General features: G+C 52.0%; 6 protein-coding genes across 6 annotated transcripts; 3 read left to right on the top strand and 3 right to left on the bottom strand.

The window, feature by feature from the left end:
* Positions 1–121: 121 nt before the first annotated feature.
* On the top strand, positions 122–3,436 carry BO66DRAFT_440886 (NRPS-like enzyme; the record flags this gene model as incomplete). The annotated part of the gene is made up of 3 exons (XM_025651291.1): positions 122–364; positions 464–2,935; positions 3,017–3,436. The coding sequence occupies 3 exons, from the start codon at positions 122–124 to the stop codon at positions 3,434–3,436; spliced, it is 3,135 nt and encodes a 1,044-aa protein (XP_025501511.1).
* A 2,135-nt stretch (positions 3,437–5,571) lies between these two features.
* Positions 5,572–5,974, top strand: BO66DRAFT_393655 (uncharacterized protein). Its single transcript, XM_025647809.1, has 3 exons — positions 5,572–5,654; positions 5,750–5,814; positions 5,879–5,974. Exons 1-3 carry the CDS (start codon positions 5,580–5,582, stop codon positions 5,922–5,924), a joined length of 186 nt encoding a protein of 61 aa, XP_025501510.1. The 5' UTR covers positions 5,572–5,579; the 3' UTR covers positions 5,925–5,974.
* Positions 5,975–6,631: 657 nt separating this feature from the next.
* BO66DRAFT_328518 (putative C2H2 finger domain protein) lies at positions 6,632–8,008 on the bottom strand (the record flags this gene model as incomplete). Its single annotated transcript, XM_025643991.1, has 4 exons — positions 6,632–6,902; positions 6,971–7,156; positions 7,262–7,689; positions 7,781–8,008. Coding segments are annotated over 4 exons (1,113 nt in total), but the record flags the coding sequence as incomplete, so codon positions are not given.
* Positions 8,009–9,069: 1,061 nt separating this feature from the next.
* On the bottom strand, positions 9,070–9,639 carry cyn1 (putative cyanate hydratase; the record flags this gene model as incomplete). Its single annotated transcript, XM_025643995.1, has 2 exons — positions 9,070–9,531; positions 9,619–9,639. The coding sequence occupies 2 exons, from the start codon at positions 9,637–9,639 to the stop codon at positions 9,070–9,072; spliced, it is 483 nt and encodes a 160-aa protein (XP_025501508.1).
* A 2,056-nt stretch (positions 9,640–11,695) lies between these two features.
* Positions 11,696–15,974, top strand: pld2 (putative phospholipase D (PLD)). Its single transcript, XM_025647808.1, has 5 exons — positions 11,696–11,956; positions 12,027–12,423; positions 12,484–12,627; positions 12,681–15,175; positions 15,225–15,974. The coding sequence occupies exons 1-5, from the start codon at positions 11,789–11,791 to the stop codon at positions 15,906–15,908; spliced, it is 3,888 nt and encodes a 1,295-aa protein (XP_025501507.1). The 5' UTR covers positions 11,696–11,788; the 3' UTR covers positions 15,909–15,974.
* A 2,276-nt stretch (positions 15,975–18,250) lies between these two features.
* BO66DRAFT_403635 (uncharacterized protein) lies at positions 18,251–18,672 on the bottom strand (the record flags this gene model as incomplete). The annotated part of the gene is made up of 2 exons (XM_025648876.1): positions 18,251–18,531; positions 18,606–18,672. 2 exons carry the CDS (start codon positions 18,670–18,672, stop codon positions 18,251–18,253), a joined length of 348 nt encoding a protein of 115 aa, XP_025501506.1.
* Between the last annotated feature and the right edge of the window lie 533 nt (positions 18,673–19,205).

The following is a 19,205-nucleotide window of genomic DNA, read 5'->3' as shown; positions in this document are numbered from 1 at the left end:
GCCGTCACACTTCCGCAGGAAGCAACAGTACATATTACTTCCTCGTATCCGCCCGGAAAATGTCTTTTTCAAAGCATTTCGCATCAGCTTGTTTTGATATCGTCGTATCAAGTCCCTCAAAATGGGTTCAGAAGCTTCTCCGGGCCGGCTCCTCCACCAGGTGGTGGACGAGTTGGCAGAAACTCAACCAGATCAGCTGTACAGCATCCATCCAGTCTCTATGAACTCAGCCGACAATTGGCGAAGCATCACCTACCAGGATCTAGCCCATGCTGTCAATCGCGTTGCTTTCTGGATTGACCAGCAGCTGGGCGAAAGGGCCAAGCAGAAGCGCCATGTCCTCGCCTATATAGGTACAAATGACGTGCGTTACGCAGTATTTATATTGGCCTGCATGAAAACAGGAAACACGGTTCGTGAAAGCAGGATTGCCTCCCATTATTAGAAAGCTCATTCTCCGAAGGCATTGCTCCTCTCCACTCGGAACTCTCATTCCGCCTTCCAGCATCTGCTCGACGCCACGGATTGCTCAGTAATGGTCGACGCCAGCAACAAGCAGCAGCTGCGACAGATGCTGGACAAGGTCACAAGGAATCGCTCAGAGAGGTTCCAGAAATGGAGTATGCCGTCACTATGGGAAGTCTTCCAAGGTGCGCCAAGTGACAACTATCCCTACAAGTACGAGCACGATTTCGCCGCCGCCGAGGATATATCCCCGGTTATCTTGCATAGCTCTGGAACAACGGGGAAACCCAAGCCTATTAACATAACCCATGGTTACTTCGCCACTCTTGAGAATATCCGGACCATCCCTGTGCCAGAAGGACGACAGCTCGCCCAGGCTCATGTGCGGGCAAACGGGAAATTACGTTTTCACTATGGTGCTTTGTTTCATTTCGTCGGCCTGGTCTGCATCACCGAGTGTATTTATTTCAAGACACCATTCGTTCTTGCACCCGATCGTCCGTTGGACTCTGATCTATTTGCGCAGATCATGTCTGCTCATCATCCCAAATGGACATTGGTAGCTGCACCTGTCATTGAGGACCTTGGGAAACAGGAGAGCGGCCGGAAAGCGTTGTCACAATTCGAGGACGTGGCTTTTGGCGGAGCGCCCATGTCACAATCCGCTGGGAACCAATTGTCATCGCTGACACGTCTACAGACTGTGCTGGGGAGCACCGAGACGGGATGGACGCCCGCTTTGCTCTGCGAGGATCCAGCCGATTGGTGTTATCTAGAATGGGTTCCCGCCTTCGGGGTGCGGATGGACGAAGTTGAGAAAGGGGTCTTTGAATTAGTGATTCCCAGGCCCGAGTCATGCAAGTATCACGGAATCTTCTATTCCTATCCAGATCTATCTGAGTACCGCACGGGCGATCTTTTCACTCCACATCCAACGAAATCTGGTCTTTGGCGTTTCAGCGGCAGAGGCGATGACATCAATGTCATGAGCAACGGGGAGAAGTTCAATCCTATCGAAGCTGAGAAGATCCTCGAGAGACACCAACTGATTAGCCGCGCGGCCATCTTTGGCCAGGACCGTCATCAAGCCGCATTGCTTCTGGAACCCGCGTGGGATAACCTTCCCGAGGACTGGACCGAGGGATGGCTTCGACAGCAGCTTGGGTCACTTTTGGATGGGGCCAATGAAGCACTCCCGGCTTATGCACGTATTTTCGACACTCATATAGCTCTTACGTCTCGCGATAAACCGTTCGCTCGATCCCCAAAGGGATCCTTGCGCCGTCGCGAAATTGCCAACGATTACAAGTCCGTCCTGGACTCCTTGTATGAGTCTGGAGACCCTAAAGATTCTAACGTGCACGATGCCAAGGTTGGAGCATATCCTGAGGGCTCGGGTGGAGACGCACTCAAGCAATGGCTTTTACGAGTGTTCTCCCAGCGACTCCGGTTGAAGGATGTTGGCGAGAATGATGATCTAGTCGGTAGCGGGATCGACTCACTGCAGGTAACCGAATTGTCGAGAATGTTGCAGCATGCATCAAAGATATTGCGCCCCTCTGGGAAAGCTATGGCTTGGTCAAGCAATGAGATTTACCAAGCAGGCTCCATCCAAGGTCTTACCGACAGACTTAGTCGACATGTTGGTGGTGATGAGTCAAGCAAAAAGAGCTCAGATGCCCAATGGACGCGAAACGATCGGCTTGTCCATTCTATCTGGGATCACTCTCGGCATCTTGGCCACGGCGGTACTAAGGTAGTGCTAACGGGCTCGACGGGTGATCTCGGTAGTCGCCTGCTCCATCAATTGTTGCAAATCCCGTCGGTTGCAGAGATATATTGCCTTAACCGTAGCGCCGATGCAGCTGACCGCCAGGTGAATAACTTCCAGGAAAGGGGCTTGTCAGGTGGGTGGATCACAGAAACCTCACGGGTTCACTTCTGGCAGGTCAGCCTAGGCGATGAAATGCTGGGGCTAGCACCTGCTCGGTATCGTCAGCTGCGGGACACAGCGGATGTCTATATCCACAACGCCTGGCCAGTTGATTTCCATAAACCTTTAAAAGCCTTTGAAACCCCTATGCTTAAGGGGCTGCGACGCCTCCTGAACCTGGTTGAGGAGTCCCCTCGTCAGGCTCACTTGCACTACATGTCATCTGTTTCGACAGTCGGGGCATGGCAAGCATCAGATGGATCAACAATTCCTGAAACACTGCATGAGGCCTCGGCGGTGCAAGAACTGGGATATGCTGAGTCGAAGTTCGTGGCCGAGTCTCTGTGCGAAATCGCAGCCCAGCGCAGCAACCTTCGTATTAGCATTCACCGCATCGGTCAGCTGGGCGGTCCCTCATCTCCCAGAGGAGAGATGTGGAACCCGCGGGACTGGTTTCCGTCGATGATCCGCTCGTCAATCACCATCGGCAAGGTCCCAGATGCTTTGGGAGCAATGAAAGTTAATTGGATCCCGATTGTAAGTTCTTGAGCTTCCGAGCGACACATCTTGCCATGCCTTTGAACAAGATTTGACGGTTGCTGACGTTTCAATATACAGGACCTAGCTGCTCAAGCTATTGTGCAGATAGTTCAACGCCGCCACGAGGAGCAGAATCTTACCGGACTCAAGGTGTACCACGTTGTCAACCCGGAGTCCAAAGATTGGGAGTTATTTGCTCCCCTGGTGGCTAGAGCGTGCAAAGCCAAGATGGTTCCGCTTGAAGAATGGGTCAATGATTTGCAACAGATCTCGGATGATGCAAGTCACGAACGTCTCGAAAGTCTGCCGGCTATTCCATTGCTGGGGTTCTTCAAGAGCCTACTTGATCAACAAGGTGCCAATGCCGCACCTTTCGAAACGACAAACGCGATTGCCCATAGTCAAGTCATGGGCACAATTGGGCCTGTCGATTTCGAGCTGTTCAAGACGTGGTTGCAACAGTGGAAAGAACGTTGGCTTCCGGATCTTGATATTTGAGCAGAGATGTTGTAGAATTATGGTAGACCTGGATTGAGGTTGGCTGATGTTTCAATTGTAACACAATTACTCGCGTTGTATTTAAGAGCAAAGCCTGTAGTTGCAGCGTGCCCGGGTTGCACCACTAAGATGTCTGAGACAGATTCTGTGTCATCTCCGCAGCGGGTAAATGTGATTGACAGGGCAATGCCGATGATCCCCTGATCGAAAGATAATGAGTGACAGAATCCAGACCAGTCGACTAGAAACTGGTGTTGCATCCAAAGACATGAGTCTGGCGCGCGGCTTCCGCCCCCAACCGCGCTAATGCCCGTTATCACATTGGGGATGACAATGGGTAGCACATCTCGTTGCCAAACGCTGCTGCAGAGGGATTCTTTGCACTTGGTTCATGGTCTACTTTCCCACTCCTCCCAAATGACACCCAATGTCCAGAAACCTAGAACACTGGGCGCCATGAGGGATACTTTACTTCCCGTACGCATCAAGCAGGTTTGCCGCGCAAGCGGTGTGTGGCTTTGGCCCCCGAGCCCGAGCCCGCGCCCCGAGGCGTGCACACAGCCACACCTTCAAGAGCGAGCCGATCCATTTCCTTCCCAAAACTGGGAGCCAAAAGAAATAGCCGAACTACCGATAATTGCCTCGACGGGGTGACTTGGGGTTCCATCAACTTAGGCCCCGAAATTCACCTCAATCATGTTTACATAGTACTCTGGACTAGAGAGCTCGGGGTCACCGCAACGGTAATTTGTGAGGGTTTGTTTCAACACCGGTCAGCCAATGATTAGCCGGGGGGGAAATGTTTCTGCCTCCAGAGGACCCAGTCACCAGTCACGCAGTCACCTAGAGTCAAAACAATGCAAGGGCTCAATTCGGCTCTGCTGATCCGGGGTTTATTTTTTGGGAGAATTCTCGAATCATTCCACCAGAATAGTAGGTGGTTTCAGGAACCAAACCACCCAGCCACAGACAGGATAGGCGGCACCAATCCTGCTAAGAATAGCACGTTCTTCTGTTGCAAGACGTCCCACGGGAATTCACTGACGCAGTGACGCAGTGACGCCTCCCCCAAGAAACCCAGACGAGCAGCGAAAAGCTTTTCCATCGACCTCGGAAGCTTGACGGGGGTGATTCTGCCTCAATAGACTAGTGGTTCTTGGCATCGCCCGGCGGAAAAGCCCGGGCGGGAAAACGAATACGTACGCGGTACCTACCTACGGAGTACGGGCGAAAAATTGAGGCTGCCTGATTTTTTTGTTTTCTTGCAGGCTGCAGTGGCCGAAGAAGGGGGTTGGCGGTCTTGGCGGTTGAGGGGAGTGGGGGGTTGGAGGGGTGGAATTGCGAATCGGGTTTGAGATTTGGCGGGAGGTGCTGCTCTGCTCTGCTCTGCTCTGCTCTGCTCTGCTTTGCTGGGGTGAGGGTGAGGGTGAGATGGTCAAGTGGGAGGTGTGTGCGTGTGTGTGCATGATCATCTGGTGCTATTGGTAAGTTAGATGCATGGCTGTACGCGCTTGAGTACTACCGGTATGTACTCATACGGAAGAGTTGAGCGATTCTAAGTTTAGACAGAGAGAAGATTGCATTGCTGGGTAAGTGATTCTGTAGTGGTAAAAGTGCCCCAGGGCCTGCTGCTGCCCCACCTGTAGAAACGCAAGCGCGGCAGGGCTGAGCCGCTGACGTGGAGCATCTCGTGGCTGTGACTGGCTGTGCTGGTATAATACTGTTACCGTACTGTATGCTCAACCAGTGCACTGCACCGCACTGGACCCTAGGGCGCTCCAGGATGGGTCGGACCCCTGACCCATTGAAACCAAACCAAACTTACCTAGTAGTAAACTAAGATCCCATCCATTGACAACTGCCCAGCCCAGTGAGTGAACCTTGAAGAACTCTCCAACATAAATACCCTTGCAGTGCCCGTCCGTGTCAGCTTATCCCCGTCTCATCTCACCTCCCTCTCTCTCAGTCTTTATCTTCATAGACTAAAATTACAACTAAATCTACCTTACTCGCATCCACCACACCTACAATCAACACAACTTACTACCAAAGATCAAAGATCAAAATGTTCAACCTCTTCACCTCCACCAAGAACTCCGCCCCCGCCGACGGCGCTCCCACCTGGAACCCCAACACGGCCACCATGATGCCCACGACCATGCAGCAACCCTCGAGCCCCCAGGCCCCGTCCACCGAGCGCGTCGTCACCGAGCAGCCCGTGCGTTGTCCTTGTCCTTGCCTGCACCCAATTCCCCCTTTCCCCGCAGCCCATGTGCTCCGCAATAAAACAACAAGCTAATATCTGACGCGCAGTCCACCCAAGAACAAATGCAGATGAACCTCCGCGGTGGTGGCGGCGGCGGCGTGTGCTGTGGCGTGTATGTTCTTCCGACCCCCTTTTTTCTGGTGGGTGACAAGCTAACGGCTACCGGGGTGAAATAGTTGCGCGGGGTTGTTGTGCTTCGAGTGCTGTGAGGAGTGTTGCTAGAACCATTTCTTTGGGGATGTGGAGGGGAATGACGGGATGACGGGAAGTGCGATGAGGGTCGTCTTCGACGTGGGGATGGGATGATACTTGATGCGTGCGATGGTCGATGATCGATGAGATAGACGGTTGTGGTTGATGGGGCTTGCGCAGGGCGGAGATCGATGCGATTCTGGTCTTCGGGTTTGCGGCTGGTGTACAGGTGCTGGTGTTGCCTGTTGTGTTGGTGTTGTGTTGGTGTTGATGTTTATACCCCTACCTTTTTTCTGTATACGTTCTACATGGTTATGAGAGATATTTTTACGCATGTTTTTACTCTTAAGTGGGTTATTGCTCGGAGGGAGGGAGGTTCATTGGTTTTGTGGGGGTGAGTACTGCGATATGCTGTGCTGTAGATATGTGGAGACTACGTAGAGTAACGAGATGTTTTTTTTTTTTTTTTTTTTTTGCTGAGATAACGGAATATTGGAAGAAAAATGAAATTATGAACCAATCTTGGAAGCATCAGATGAAAGACGGGCCAAATGAGATACATCGTATTGATTTTGTAGATGCATATGAGAATGGAAAGGAAATACAAGGCCAAAGGAGAAAACCAGGAACAGCGCAGATAAGAAGTCAGTTCAAGACGCGACTCTCCCCCCGAGTGCAAGCGTTCTGAGAATCCATAATAGATAATCGCAGATAAGGATTCAACCCACCCGTTTTGATCACCAGACGGGGCTTCTGAACGTGTAGCTCGTATCGATACCAGCAAGAGTGGTCTCGTTGTCCGGCTCGTACAGCGGTTCCACGTTGCCGGCTTCATAATTGATAGTGCCATCCTGGAGCGTGCCGGCGACGCGGACCACCCCGCCGGTCAACTGATCCAGAACCTGGTGGTAGGCGGACCCGGAGGCCACGCTGCAGCGATTGCTCCCGGTCTCCATGTGCGCGACCAGGTCCGACGAGCGTTTGAAGTTGCGGAAGCATCGGGGGCATCTGTTGGTGCGGAAGTGGTTAGTCTTGTACGAGTCAATGAAAGGGGATGGAGAAAGATAAGATCGCACCCCAGTGGTTTCCTATCGCGCATCTCCTCGATGACATGCGTCTCGAAATCCTCCACCCGCTTGTAGCTCACGCGGCAGTGGCACACGTAACGCGTACGACACATGTTCAGGAACTTGCTCGAGTCCCAGCCCGGGGTGATCTCGCGAAGGATCTCCCCGGCCGAGGCGACCGGCTTGCCGAAGAGGCTCCACTCCATTGTCTGGTCGTGCTCGAGCTCGGTGGCTGTGGGGAGCGGGACGAGCGCAATGTCGCTGGCGTCGGGGTCCGCGTCGTCCAGCGAGAGTCGCGACATCGCGGTCGCCATGCTCTTCTCGGTCTTGTTGGAGGGGGAGGACGGGATACTTTGTTGCTGCTGCTGGTGCAGCGGGCAGGGAGAGTTCATCACCGATGTTCCTGCACTGGGGCTGGGATTGGCGCTGGTGGGTGACTTCGCGTCGGGGGTTTTGTTTCTTGGACTTCTTCTAGGGCTGACGGGGGACTTCAGCGGAGTCCCATTCAGCATGACACCACCGTCGTCGTTGTCGAGATCCTCGGGCCGGATGGGCCGGTCACCGTCCAGGATCTCGGCGATCATCAGACGGGTCTCCTGCTGCTGGAGCAGGCGAGCCCGTGGGATTCTGCGACAGCCGTTGCTCTCGATGTGCTGCATCAGGGCGCTAGCGGATTTGAAACTCATGGTGCAGCCGCGACAGTCGATGGTCTGTTCTGCTCGATGGTTCTGAAGTCAATCAAGTATTGTGTCAGTTCTTAAGCTGGTTCGTTCACGCTCTGTTTCAGCAGCCAAAAAGAAAGTGTTCCTGGTCACTTACCTGACGAATGTGGACGTCCCGGCCACCCGAGCTACGAAATTCCAGACCGCAGACGGGACACACGATGTGCTTGACGCTGATGATTTTGTGGATAAGTAAGCGTTCTTCATCCGGGAAATCTTCGTCGCACCGCTCGCAGTACTCGTGCTCGGTGATCTTGTGAATGTCCATGTCTCTTTTGCTGGGGAACTGCTTGCCGCACTTGGCATACGTGCAGGAGACTCTGGTGGGCTCGGGAGGCTTTGTGCTCGAGGGCGTCGCCGGGGTGTCGACTTTGGCAGAAGGCTGTGTGGTAGGAGGTTGTGTGGAGGCAGGTTCGGCGATAGGACGACTGGTGGGATCACGGCCTCTGGTGGTAGGGCCTGCAGCAGGGCGACCTATTGCGGCGGTTGGTCCTGCAGCAGGAGGCTTTGCGCGAGAGGGTTCTGGGACAAAGCGACGAGGATTCAAGGGCTTGGTAACATTCGACCTTTCGCCGGGTTTCGCTGCAACTGAGGGACCTGTGAGAGATGATTCAGCCCCTGGTTAGTTTATATGCAAAGAACGTGACTTACTGGGCTTTCCACCAGGCTTCACTACGGGAGAAGGACCAGCGTGAGGGCCACCTTTAATAGGACGACCATCATCAGGGACTCCTGTGCGCGAGGGTCCTGTAGTAGCACGGCCTGCATTGACGGGGCCTGGTCCCGAGCGAGCGACACCGTAACGGCTTGTGTTGGCGCTAGTCACCTTGGAAGGACCTGTCTGGTGGCCTGAACGAGCGGACATTCTGAATGAGTTTTGAATAGTTCAATGGGTTTCAAAGGGGAGGAAGATAGGAGTGTAGGCCACAATGGCCGTGGAGAAATAGTTGAGGGCTTAAAGTGAAATCCTCGATGTCACTGTTTGAGAAGATTGCAGTGGGAAGAAGTGTGATAGATGAAAAGAACGAGGCAGCCGAAGGGATTTGGATAGAAGGTTGAGGGAGTTGGAAGGTGAGTCAGTCAATGGGGTGGATGCGCAAGGATTGTGTGTTATGGAGGCCATCCTCACTTCACTATGACACACGCCCAACCTGGCGGGTGAGGGTAGGTGTCACTCCACGCCGGCTGTGAATTCTCTACTTTGCGCATTACTACTACCCATAGGAATGAAATTCATGCGCAGGAACAGATAAAATATGGTACCCCTTTCAAATATTATTTACATGCATTTCAATTACTACCGCCTCCCTAGACTCACATAATCATACTTAGAACCGTGAGAAAGGCAACCTGTCGTAGTCTCAGTTAGCAAGTCTCATGCAAGAATTAAACAATCCTGTTGACAAACCATTTTCCTCTCAGAGTGATAACAGCCCAGTTGTTTCCAGCCTCATCCGTCTCCTTCTCCACCTTGGTCGAGAACGAGATGGCACTCATAATGCCATCCCCGAACTTCTCATTCAGAACAGCCTTGTACGCGTACCCGTAGTTCTGCACGATCTCATACAATCGGTAGATCAGCGGCTCCTTGGGCGGCATCTCGACCGAGCGGCCGCGATCCGGGAAGCCACTGAGCTGCTCTTCCAGAAGATCGCGGGGAACATCGAGGAGGGAGGACAGCTTGTCGATGTCTTCGGGGGATGCCTTGGCCTGGCCGTAGAAAAGGGCGGCCGCGGCAACCTCGTTGCGACCGATGTGCTCGGCGATTTGCTCGAAGCTCAGCTTCTTCGATGCCTTGGCCTTGAACAGCGTCTCGGAGGCGGCGGGGAGGTAGGGGTGTTGGGAAACCTGGTGATGCGCTGTTGATTAGTACGTGCGGAAATGACTTCCCTGGTACAACGTCATCGACGTCGTGGGTCTTGTCCGGCAACTTACGTCGAGGGTTGCGAGAGACATTGTGATGTTGGTTTGATGTTACAATCGAATAGATGAGGTTCTTTGGGGATAGGTCTCAGAGGGCCAATGGTAGCAGCGCAGGATTAGACAATAAGTGGTCAAGATATGGGCCGATGTCATTCTTAAATAATTGTTGCTGCTCTGGTTTCTCCAACTGCGGTGCGGGGTCCGTCTGCTGCGGGGGCCTGTCAGTGAGGGGCAGGCAGCGCTTGCTGCCATCCAAGGACGAACTTTAGGTTTAGACACAACATGACAGCGAAGATCTTATCTACGCGGTACTTATATTTGGACGTTCTATCGCATTTAGCCATTCTCAAGATCGCAGCCTGCGGTTCTTCCTGTCAGAGGCGTCTGACTTGAAGTGCCCCTGAAGAAATTCGACAGCTATTGCTGTTCCACCTCGGTGCGGGGTTGCTCTTCATCCGACGATACCGAGGGGCAATCAAAACAATGACGCCATCCTCAATAAGTTACCCTTTAGATGATCTCGCTCTGTCAGAACTCGAAAAGATTGAATACTTTGTGTTCCAAGCCAATGATATCTGGTCTTCTCAAATAGACCATTACTATGAATCTGGATCCCGATGAACGATGATGAAGTTAAATATTTTCTGCACAATCTTCCGCAAGAAGACTACGACAAGTGTAGTTCTAGTAAGGCCACAAGCCCCGGATATGGCCGGAAACTCCTTTATAGTGAGCTATGGTCAAGGAAACAAAACTCTTTCTTGTTCCAAGCCCCTTATAGTGGGGATGAAATGCTAGACATACTGAGAAAAGCTGCAAGAATCTGGCTGGGTCATTGTTCTGGAATATATTTCCTCATTGCACAACGAATGACTTTTCCTGCTCAATACATCTCCCAGAAAGCAGACACGATTTCTTCTGCTTATCCCAGTACTAGTGTTTACTGCTGCTAGTCCTGGTTTAAATAGCAGCATTCGCACACGGGCCTGACAGCAATTGAGTCCCCAATGCTCAGCGAGTGCTCGCCAATACACTGAATGCGATGTCATTCCACACAGGACTCTTCCCCTGCTAGAATCGACGAACAATCTGTCTAGCTTACCACCCTAAGGATCCTCATCGCGAAAGCTTTGCGAAAGTTCGAGAATCATTTGGCGGTGCATTCCAGTCTTCCAGAACATGAAGGTGGAAGGAGGTTTGCGCTAACAAGGAAGTGGATCCGACCGCGGAAAGCTGGTTGTTGTCCGACTTGCGGATAGTCGGATAGTCGCGGATTTCACAGCATCAGATCGTCTTGCGAAGCACTGCTAAGATTCGTGAGCAGCAGAGTTCGATCGGCTTGAGACATTTGTATAATCTCGGTTTATGGAGTATATGACCACATATGTTATTGTCGTTATACCGATGTAAGTGGATCATGTCTCAGGATTGGCGACAACAAGCCCGCGTTATTCCCGTGTGCCAAGATCGCCCAGGACTTGAGCGTTCTAGCTCAACACTCTTAGCGCTCTCAGTGTGAATGTTGAATGGGCTTGCGCGACGCAATGCTCGGGATGAACGATGCGGTGTGGCAGAGCCACATAAGCCACAGTCAACAGAGGGGCTGGAATCACCGTATCATGCGTCATCAGAGGCTGTCAGGTAAGGTCCGTACGGGTGTTGTTTCAAGCTAACTGGGGATTCCCCGCCATCATTGCCGGCACAGCCACACTGCAGCGATCTAGAAAGGCGATGGTGCATCGCCCCCGCCCTGCAAGGCAACACTCGATGTCGGTGGTTAAGATAGGATAGCAGCAGAAAGAAGTGCAAGTTAGATAGTGTTGACAAATAGCCGCCATGGCTAGCGGAGAACATTCGCACCAGTAACTACCACCACCCGACAGTGGCCGAGCACAAGGAAACATAAACAAACCAACAACCTCGAACTAGACGGAAGCCTAGAAGGTGGATAAGCTGGACTGGCGGGGCTGTCTTACCGTCGTGGTTTAGCCCCGTATTCCCCTAAACCGTATTCCTCCTGCCTCAGATGATCCCCTCCCCCACCCTCCGTGAGACTACATAATAATAACAACTATCCTTTCCCTCTCGTGGCGGTCAGCATCCTTTCTCTCTCTCTCTTTTTTTTTGGTCTATTGTTACACCATCTATCCTCCTCTCATATCCGGGTTTAACAGTCGTCCCCATGTCCCACCGTGAGGAAGACCTGGCCTACGGCCACTACTACGGCGACTCAGCGCGGGGCACATCCGGCGATACCGCGAGGGGATTTGTCGGCGACACTTTCCAAAAATTGAAGGAAACCTACAAGAGCCATCAGCAGCAGCAGGGCAGTACCAGCAACACGCAGCAGGTAAATCAGGAATCTCAGGCACAGTACCATTTTCAACTTGCCTTACTGACCACGGATTTATCTACCCCAGAGCCAGAGCCAGTACCACCAAACCCAATCTCAGACCCAAGGTTCCGCCCAGCAATACCCGCCGTCGTACGGAAACACCAGCCCGCAACAGTACCAGCACCAGCAGTCCACCTATCATCAGCAACCCCAGAAACCCCAGAGGCAGGACAAGCTCTCCGGATTGTTCGGAAAACTGGAGAACCTCGGAAATGAGTTCGCACAAAGGATCGGAACTGCCTTGGACCCCCAGGCTTATGAGCAGTATGGATCGATCAAGCCACAGACACAGAACCGCTTTGGCAGTTTTGCACCAGAACGTCAGGGCAACGAAGTCAAGTGGCATGTTGATGGATGTGCATACTTCTATGCTGTCTCCAAGGCCTTGGAGAGTGCGAAGGAGTATATCTGGATCTTGGATTGTAAGCTCTGGGTAGTGTCAGTCGTGAGGTGATGGACATTTTGACTGACGTGAAAACCAGGGTGGTTGTCGCCAGAACTTTACCTGAGACGTCCTCCGGCGAAGAACGAGCAGTATCGACTGGATCGAATGCTGTTGGCTGCTGCGCAGCGAGGCGTTCGCGTCAACATCATTGTCTATAAGGAGGTGACTCAGGCATTGACACGTATGTTCAGAAAGGGTACCGTACACTACTGCGATAGCTAATCCAAAGCGCAGTTTCCTCCCATCACACAAAGCACCACCTGGAAGATCTCCATCAGAACATCGCTGTGTTCCGTCACCCTGACCATCTTCCTGATCGTCAGGAGCTGGAAGCGTCTATCGCATCTTCCCTTCAGAACCTGTCGTTAGATGCAGGCAATCTGGCTAAGATGTCCGCTGATACCATCAAGGGAATCTATGGTATGCACGAAGATGTCATCCTTTACTGGGCCCACCACGAGAAGCTTTGCCTTATCGATGGTCGCGTGGCATTCATGGGTGGTTTGGATATGTGCTTCGGCCGTTGGGACACTAATCAGCACGCGCTCGCCGATGTTCATGGCCAGGACCTGAACGAAATCGTTTTCCCTGGTCAGGATTACAACAATGCTAGAGTGCTTGATTTCCAGGATGTAGCCAACTGGGAGAAGAACCAGTTGGATCGGAAGAAGACATCCCGCATGGGATGGTCAGACATCTCAGTCAGCTTGCACGGGCAGGTGGTCGAAGACCTGAGACGGCACTTTGTCGAGCGATGGAACTTCATCTATGACCTCAAGTACTACTCGCGCAACAATGCTAGATACACAAAACTGAACTTGTACGGCCGCCCTACCTCTTCTATGGGCCCCCAACAAGGTCAGCAGCAGGGTCAGCAGCAGGGCCAACAACAGCGGCCAACTCATCAGCCTGCAGCGCCAAACCAGGGACCTTCCACTCCCAGCTGGCAGCAGACATTCACAGCCCAGCCCGGCGCTCTTCCGGCCAGCCCAAACCCTTCCACTCCCAGCTGGCAACAACAGGCCGCATCTCCGCAGCCTGCGGCACAATCTAGCGATGCTCAACCATCTAGCGCCGGCAACCAGGCGACCCCTAGCTGGCAACAACAAGCTCATCAGCAGCAAAGCCCTCAGCAGACTGCTTCCTATGGCGGTAGCGCTCAGCCTGCCACTCAAAGCACCCCTAGTTGGCAGCAGCAGCCCCAGCCCGCAACGCCTCAGCCTGCTGCTTATTCTGGCAATATCCAGCATACTCAAAGCTGGCAGCAACAGCCCGAGTCTCATCAAAGTGGATATCAGGCTACCTCGCCCCACCCTAGCTCTCAGGCAGATTCCAACTGGCAGCAACAGGCTCCGCCTGCATACACACCAAACCAGGCATATACACCAAGTCACGATGAAAAGCACCACTATACCTACACTGGTGATTCGTTCCCTCCGCCTCCCCCTGGGCCTCCTTCAAGCCAGGGTACTACATCAGCCCAGCAGAGTAGCTATGGCCAGTCTCAGGATCAAACATACTCTCACCAGCAGACCTATACGCAACCTCAAGGTCAAGCGTACTCTCAACAGCAGACTACCACTCAGCCCCAGAGTCAGCAGACCTACACACAATCTCAGGGTCAAGCATACACTCAACAGACTCCCACCCAGCCCCAGAGTCAAGCGTACCCTCACCAACAGGGCCAGCCTCAATCTCAATACCAGTCATACTCCCCGAGCCAAGGTCAAAATCAGGCTTACCCGCCTCCCCCTACTCAAGAGGGTCAGCACTCGCAAACCCGCGGTCTCCACGACTATCACAGCGGGGGTCATGCATACGGCGACTCCGAGAGAGGCTTCAACTTCCGTGGTATCAAGGAGAACATCACAGATTACAGTAATGTTCTTCGTGGTGAACTGGCTGGCCAAATCCATCATTACCAGGATCGTATGAATTATCGCCAGGGCGCTCAGCCGCGCGGCAACATGGTTTGTCAGATCGTACGCAGTGCTTCCAAGTGGAGCAACGGAACGCCCACCGAGCATTCCATCGCCGACGCATACGCAGCTATCATCCGTAACAGTCAGCACTTCGTTTACATCGAAAACCAGTTCTTCATTACTGCAACTGGTGATGCCCAGAAGCCCGTTCAGAACAAGATTGGAGCTGCGATTGTTGAACGTATTCTTCGTGCTGCACGAGCGGGCGAGAAGTACAAGATTGTTGTTGTCCTCCCATCCGTTCCCTGCTTTGCGGGAGACCTGAGCGATGAATCCACTCTGGGCACCCGGGCCATCATGGAGTTCCAGTACAACTGCATCAACCGTGGAGGCAGTAGTATCATGGAACTGATTGCCAAAGAAGGATATAACCCGATGGATTACATCCGATTCTACAACCTGCGCAACTACGACCGAATCAATGTCAGCGGCCCATTGCTTCAGGCGGAGAACAGAAGTGGTGTGAACTACGAGGAAGCCCGCAAGGAGCACGACCTGACCACAGCTGGCCCGGGTGGCTATGGACCGGGCGCTCCTCGTGCGGCCTTTGACACCACCGCCCCTTACCAGCAGTACCAGCAGGCTGCTCAACAGGTCTCCAGCACTAAGTCTGCGCCTGGTCGGTGGGACAGCGTCAGCGAATGTTACATGTTGAATGGTACAGATATCCGCAACGTGCCGTGGGAAGGTCCTGCCGAGGCTGAAATCGACGCGTTTGTCACCGAAGAACTTTACATACATTCTAAGGTAAGCATTAATTATGATTGTGTGAACGCCTAAGTTGACGGAAGCATAGGTTATGATTGCCGACGATCGGGTTGCTATCGTTGGATCTGCCAACTTGAACGATCGCTCCCAGCTGGGTGATCACGACTCTGAGATTGCAATCGTGATTGAAGACTACACCCCTATCCAGTCGCGCATGAACGGTCAGCCATGGAGCGCGAGTCGATTTGCCGCTTCTCTCCGGAGATACCTGTTCCGTAAGCACCTTGGTCTCTTGCCACCGCAGGATCCAGAACGTCCCGATGCCAACTTCGAGCCTGTCGGTGTACCAAACACATTCGATGCCGAGTCTCCAGAAAGCCAGATTGTGGCCGACCCCTTGGCGGACACAATGCATAGCATGTGGAACACTCGGGCCAGAACGAACACTGAGGTGTTCCGGAAGGTCTTTCACTCGGTTCCTGATGACCAAGTCCGGAACTGGGCCACCTACAAGGAATTCTATGGATACTACTTCCACAACGCAGACAAGCAGGCATATGGCAAGGACGACTCCCAGCCTGCTCGGTACGAATACGGACATGTGGTACGGGATGACTTCCCTCCGGGCCCTGAGGGTGTCAAGCAGGTGAAAGAACTGCTCAGTCAGGTCAAGGGAACACTGGTCGAAATGCCTCTGATGTTCCTGATCGAGGAGGATGTTGCCAAGGAGGGGCTGACACTGAACGAATTGACGGAGCCTATTTACACCTGAAGGAGTAATCTAGTTCAATCTTTGGATTCTGGCTTAGCAGCAATGAAATTGGATGTTTCTTTATTATTTTGTGTTCTGTGGACCGACCCAAAGTTGTAAGCGAGTGGTGGCAGGTGGTGGTTAGTATTGTTGTTGAAGAACAATAGGCAGGGACGGATGGTGATTCGGCGCCGTCCCGGATTTCCTCCACGCGTGGCACTTCCAAACTCTTCCAAACTCAACCCCACGAGGTTGACACATTCACGATGATCCATGATCCATGCCAGATTCAGTTTGTCGGTCTATGGTTTTCGAAGGCACATTCATCTGGATGCATACAATTGACCGCTCCAGACTCGTCCAGGCACATCCACTACCGTTGCGAGACCAACCACAGCCCTCGCGGGCTTCGTGCCCCGTTATTCAACAGGTCGGGCCAGAAGAAAGAATGACATGCAGCCTCAGTTCCAGAACCGAAAGCAGAGCGCCCCTTATCTCGATTCTAGATACCGAAACCGACCTGTCATTGGTCCATTATTAGAACAATATGAAGATCTAATCCCTGTCCTTCCAGACATCCTCAACGATCCCAAACCATACATCCCAGTCGCCTCCGTTCCGTTCTTTCTACCTCATCCCCATGTGATTCCTCCATGAAAGCCTTCTCGAACGCCATGTTGAAGTTTACCGACAGGAAGAAAGAAAGTATCACAGAAACGATACTGACTCTCTCGCCCTAGGCTGCCCTTTCATTCGTACCTGCCGAGACCGTCCTCATACTTCCTCAACTGCCATTGGTCTCTTGTTGAATATCAAAGATGGAGTACATGTTCTCATTCACGAATTCTACGGATTGATATCTGCCAGAAATCTATATAAACCCCTTCGAATCCTCTCGAGGATTGCTTCTTTTTCTCTCCATCCGCAAGTTTTATTACAAGCAAAACAAAAACAAATTCAATCTTTCGATCATCACTTCAATCATTCAAAATGGCCCCCGTCGAGATTGTCAAGGAATCCACCACCCGCGGTATGTCCTCGCTTGGATCTGGCTTGTCATGACTTTTGCACTCCGATCCCTTCCTTATCAATCCCACGTAAAGGTCAGAACGTTGGCTAATATCAAGTATAGGCGCCTCCCCCGGCGGCGGCTGCACTGTCATGTAAATGACTCCCCTGAGATAGCCTGGAGCTTCCTCTCACTTTCCACGTGAACGCCAAAATCTATCCTTTCGGTCCATAATCAATAAATCAATATCTCTCAGCTTTCGTCCATCTCGAATAAGGAATTCTCCTCCCCGTCCCGCAACATGACTTATCTCATACACATACACGCTATATATTTTGATTCATCATAAACTCCAATTACTCGACTCACGCTACTTTCGCCGTCCCCGAACACTCATGACCCGCGACAAAACACCAAAAACAACAGCCGGTCCTGGTGCCGTTGCGCTTAAACGGGGTTCAGGTCTAGTGGAGGGCAAAAGTTGATCTCCCTGATGTTCCAGTCACGACGTCGGTTTCCACCTTCTTTCTGAGAAGGTGTGGGACTCTGGAAAAGAACTTTGGGGGGTCAATCACCATCTTATCCGGATTCCATTCTTTCGCTTTCTTCTTTTCAACTCCGCCTACGAGGTTCTTCATTCGAGAAATGATATACTACGCTTGCGTGTGTCTTGGACGAGAGAGGGGAGAGCTGCGTTGGGCTGGAAGGCTTTAGATTAGGAGAGGGAATCGGGAAGATTTGGGTTCTTGTTTATCTAGAGTCGTGTTGCGGTCTCTTTTATGTTTCGGTTGGTCTAAACTCTCTTGGAAAACCCTCTCTGAATTGGATAGGATGTGCGTGGGTTGAGTTTTTGGTTTTATTTATACATAAATTAACGATGAGTGAGTTGGGTTAGATATAGTCTCTCTGAATATATGTTGGCTGGCTCACTTGAATTGTTTTTGAGATTAGACCGGGTTGTAAAGGCCGTAAGCTATGTGTTAAAGAAATTGATGTTGGTTCCTGAGCTTCCAAGTATCAGCTTAATCTAGTCTCCTTCTGGAGTACTTGACAGAGGAATCCACATGTTCAGGTCTATTCTGTCGACTCGCAACTTTGCGTATTTATCACCCCCAGGCAAGAGAACCGCATGACGCGGCAGAGAAAGAAGTATACCCATATCTTGGGTTCCTGTACTAATAAACCCAATCAATAATGCCCGTGAAGAAACATGGAAAACGAGAAAGAAACCGTCAACAACCACCCAAAGCACCAAGGCTCTGTTTCTCGTTTCCAGTCATACAATAACCCACACGCCTGGCATCCAAGAATAATCGACACTACAACCCCTTCTGCAACGCCCAGTACTAAACGTCTACTCAAAAACCCCCAACCCCCAAACCCCATCGCCCCCACCTCCCAATACCCCGGCACAACTGCCGCCAACCCTCTCCACCCCGAAATCCAGACTGCTAGGAGTTGGCGTGGGCGTAGCCGTAGCCGTAGCCGTAGCCGTCGTAATATCATCACCACCACCACCAGCAACACTCCCATCCCCCGTACAATGCACCGGATCCACCGCACAGACACAAGCCCGGTAGGGAAACCCCACCGTCCCGCCGTCGCAGACCATCGCGACGCCGTTGTATACCATATCTGTGTCGTTTTGAACACACCGTCAATTTAACACGCACGCGCGCGCGCACACACACACACACACACACACACACAATAGAAAGACAAGACGAGGGGAAGAAGGGGGTTTCGGGTGGATGCTCCCGGGGATAAGCGGTGCATTTTTCGAGGTGTGAGAGAAGGGTTTTTTGGGGTTGGTGTGAGGATTTTGTTTTGTTTGAGGTGTTGGGTTTCTGCGTGTTGGACATGGAATGGAGTACTATACTGTGCTGTACAGCGTTGCACTTATACTTAGCTGAGTATATGGGGGGGGGGTTATTGGGTCTGGATAGATAGAATGGAATCACCTTGTCTGTTGTGGTGCTGAGATCGCCGGGGGATAACTATTTGTTGCCTGGCTGGCACTCGGTGATCATTGTTAAAACAGGGAGTTCCAGCAGTTAGTGATTCGATTTGTTATGATTCTTGTTAATTAAATGCGTGTAGAGCATATGGAAAAAGAGAGAAAGGATATCCTAGCTACCCTAAGAAGAGGAGATATCACGAAATGCAGAGTGGCGCCGATTTCTCACTAGGTACCTGTATTTGCTGGATGTGCAGTATATTGCTATACCTTTGGGGAATTAGGGGAACTTGGAAAGCTATACGAGCCTCACGAGACCAGTTCTTTGCAGGTGGACCAAGCCAAGTCGCTT

Source organism: Aspergillus aculeatinus (assembly GCF_003184765.1).
Source record: "Aspergillus aculeatinus CBS 121060 unplaced genomic scaffold BO66scaffold_40, whole genome shotgun sequence".
NCBI lineage: Eukaryota > Fungi > Ascomycota > Eurotiomycetes > Eurotiales > Aspergillaceae > Aspergillus > Aspergillus aculeatinus.
This window is presented reverse-complemented; position numbering and strand designations above follow the sequence as displayed.

Bases quoted from the DNA above. Each gene is read 5' to 3' on its own strand.
- BO66DRAFT_393655 (XM_025647809.1), top strand. From the start codon at position 5,580: ATGATGCCCACGACCATGCAGCAACCCTCGAGCCCCCAGGCCCCGTCC. The intron at 5,655-5,749 runs GTGCGTTGTCCT...TCTGACGCGCAG, and splicing joins GCGTCGTCACCGAGCAGCCC to TCCACCCAAGAACAAATGCA. The intron at 5,815-5,878 runs GTATGTTCTTCC...GGGGTGAAATAG, and splicing joins GGCGGCGTGTGCTGTGGCGT to TTGCGCGGGGTTGTTGTGCT.
- pld2 (XM_025647808.1), top strand. From the start codon at position 11,789: ATGTCCCACCGTGAGGAAGACCTGGCCTACGGCCACTACTACGGCGAC. The intron at 11,957-12,026 runs GTAAATCAGGAA...TATCTACCCCAG, and splicing joins GTACCAGCAACACGCAGCAG to AGCCAGAGCCAGTACCACCA. The intron at 12,424-12,483 runs GTAAGCTCTGGG...CGTGAAAACCAG, and splicing joins GTATATCTGGATCTTGGATT to GGTGGTTGTCGCCAGAACTT.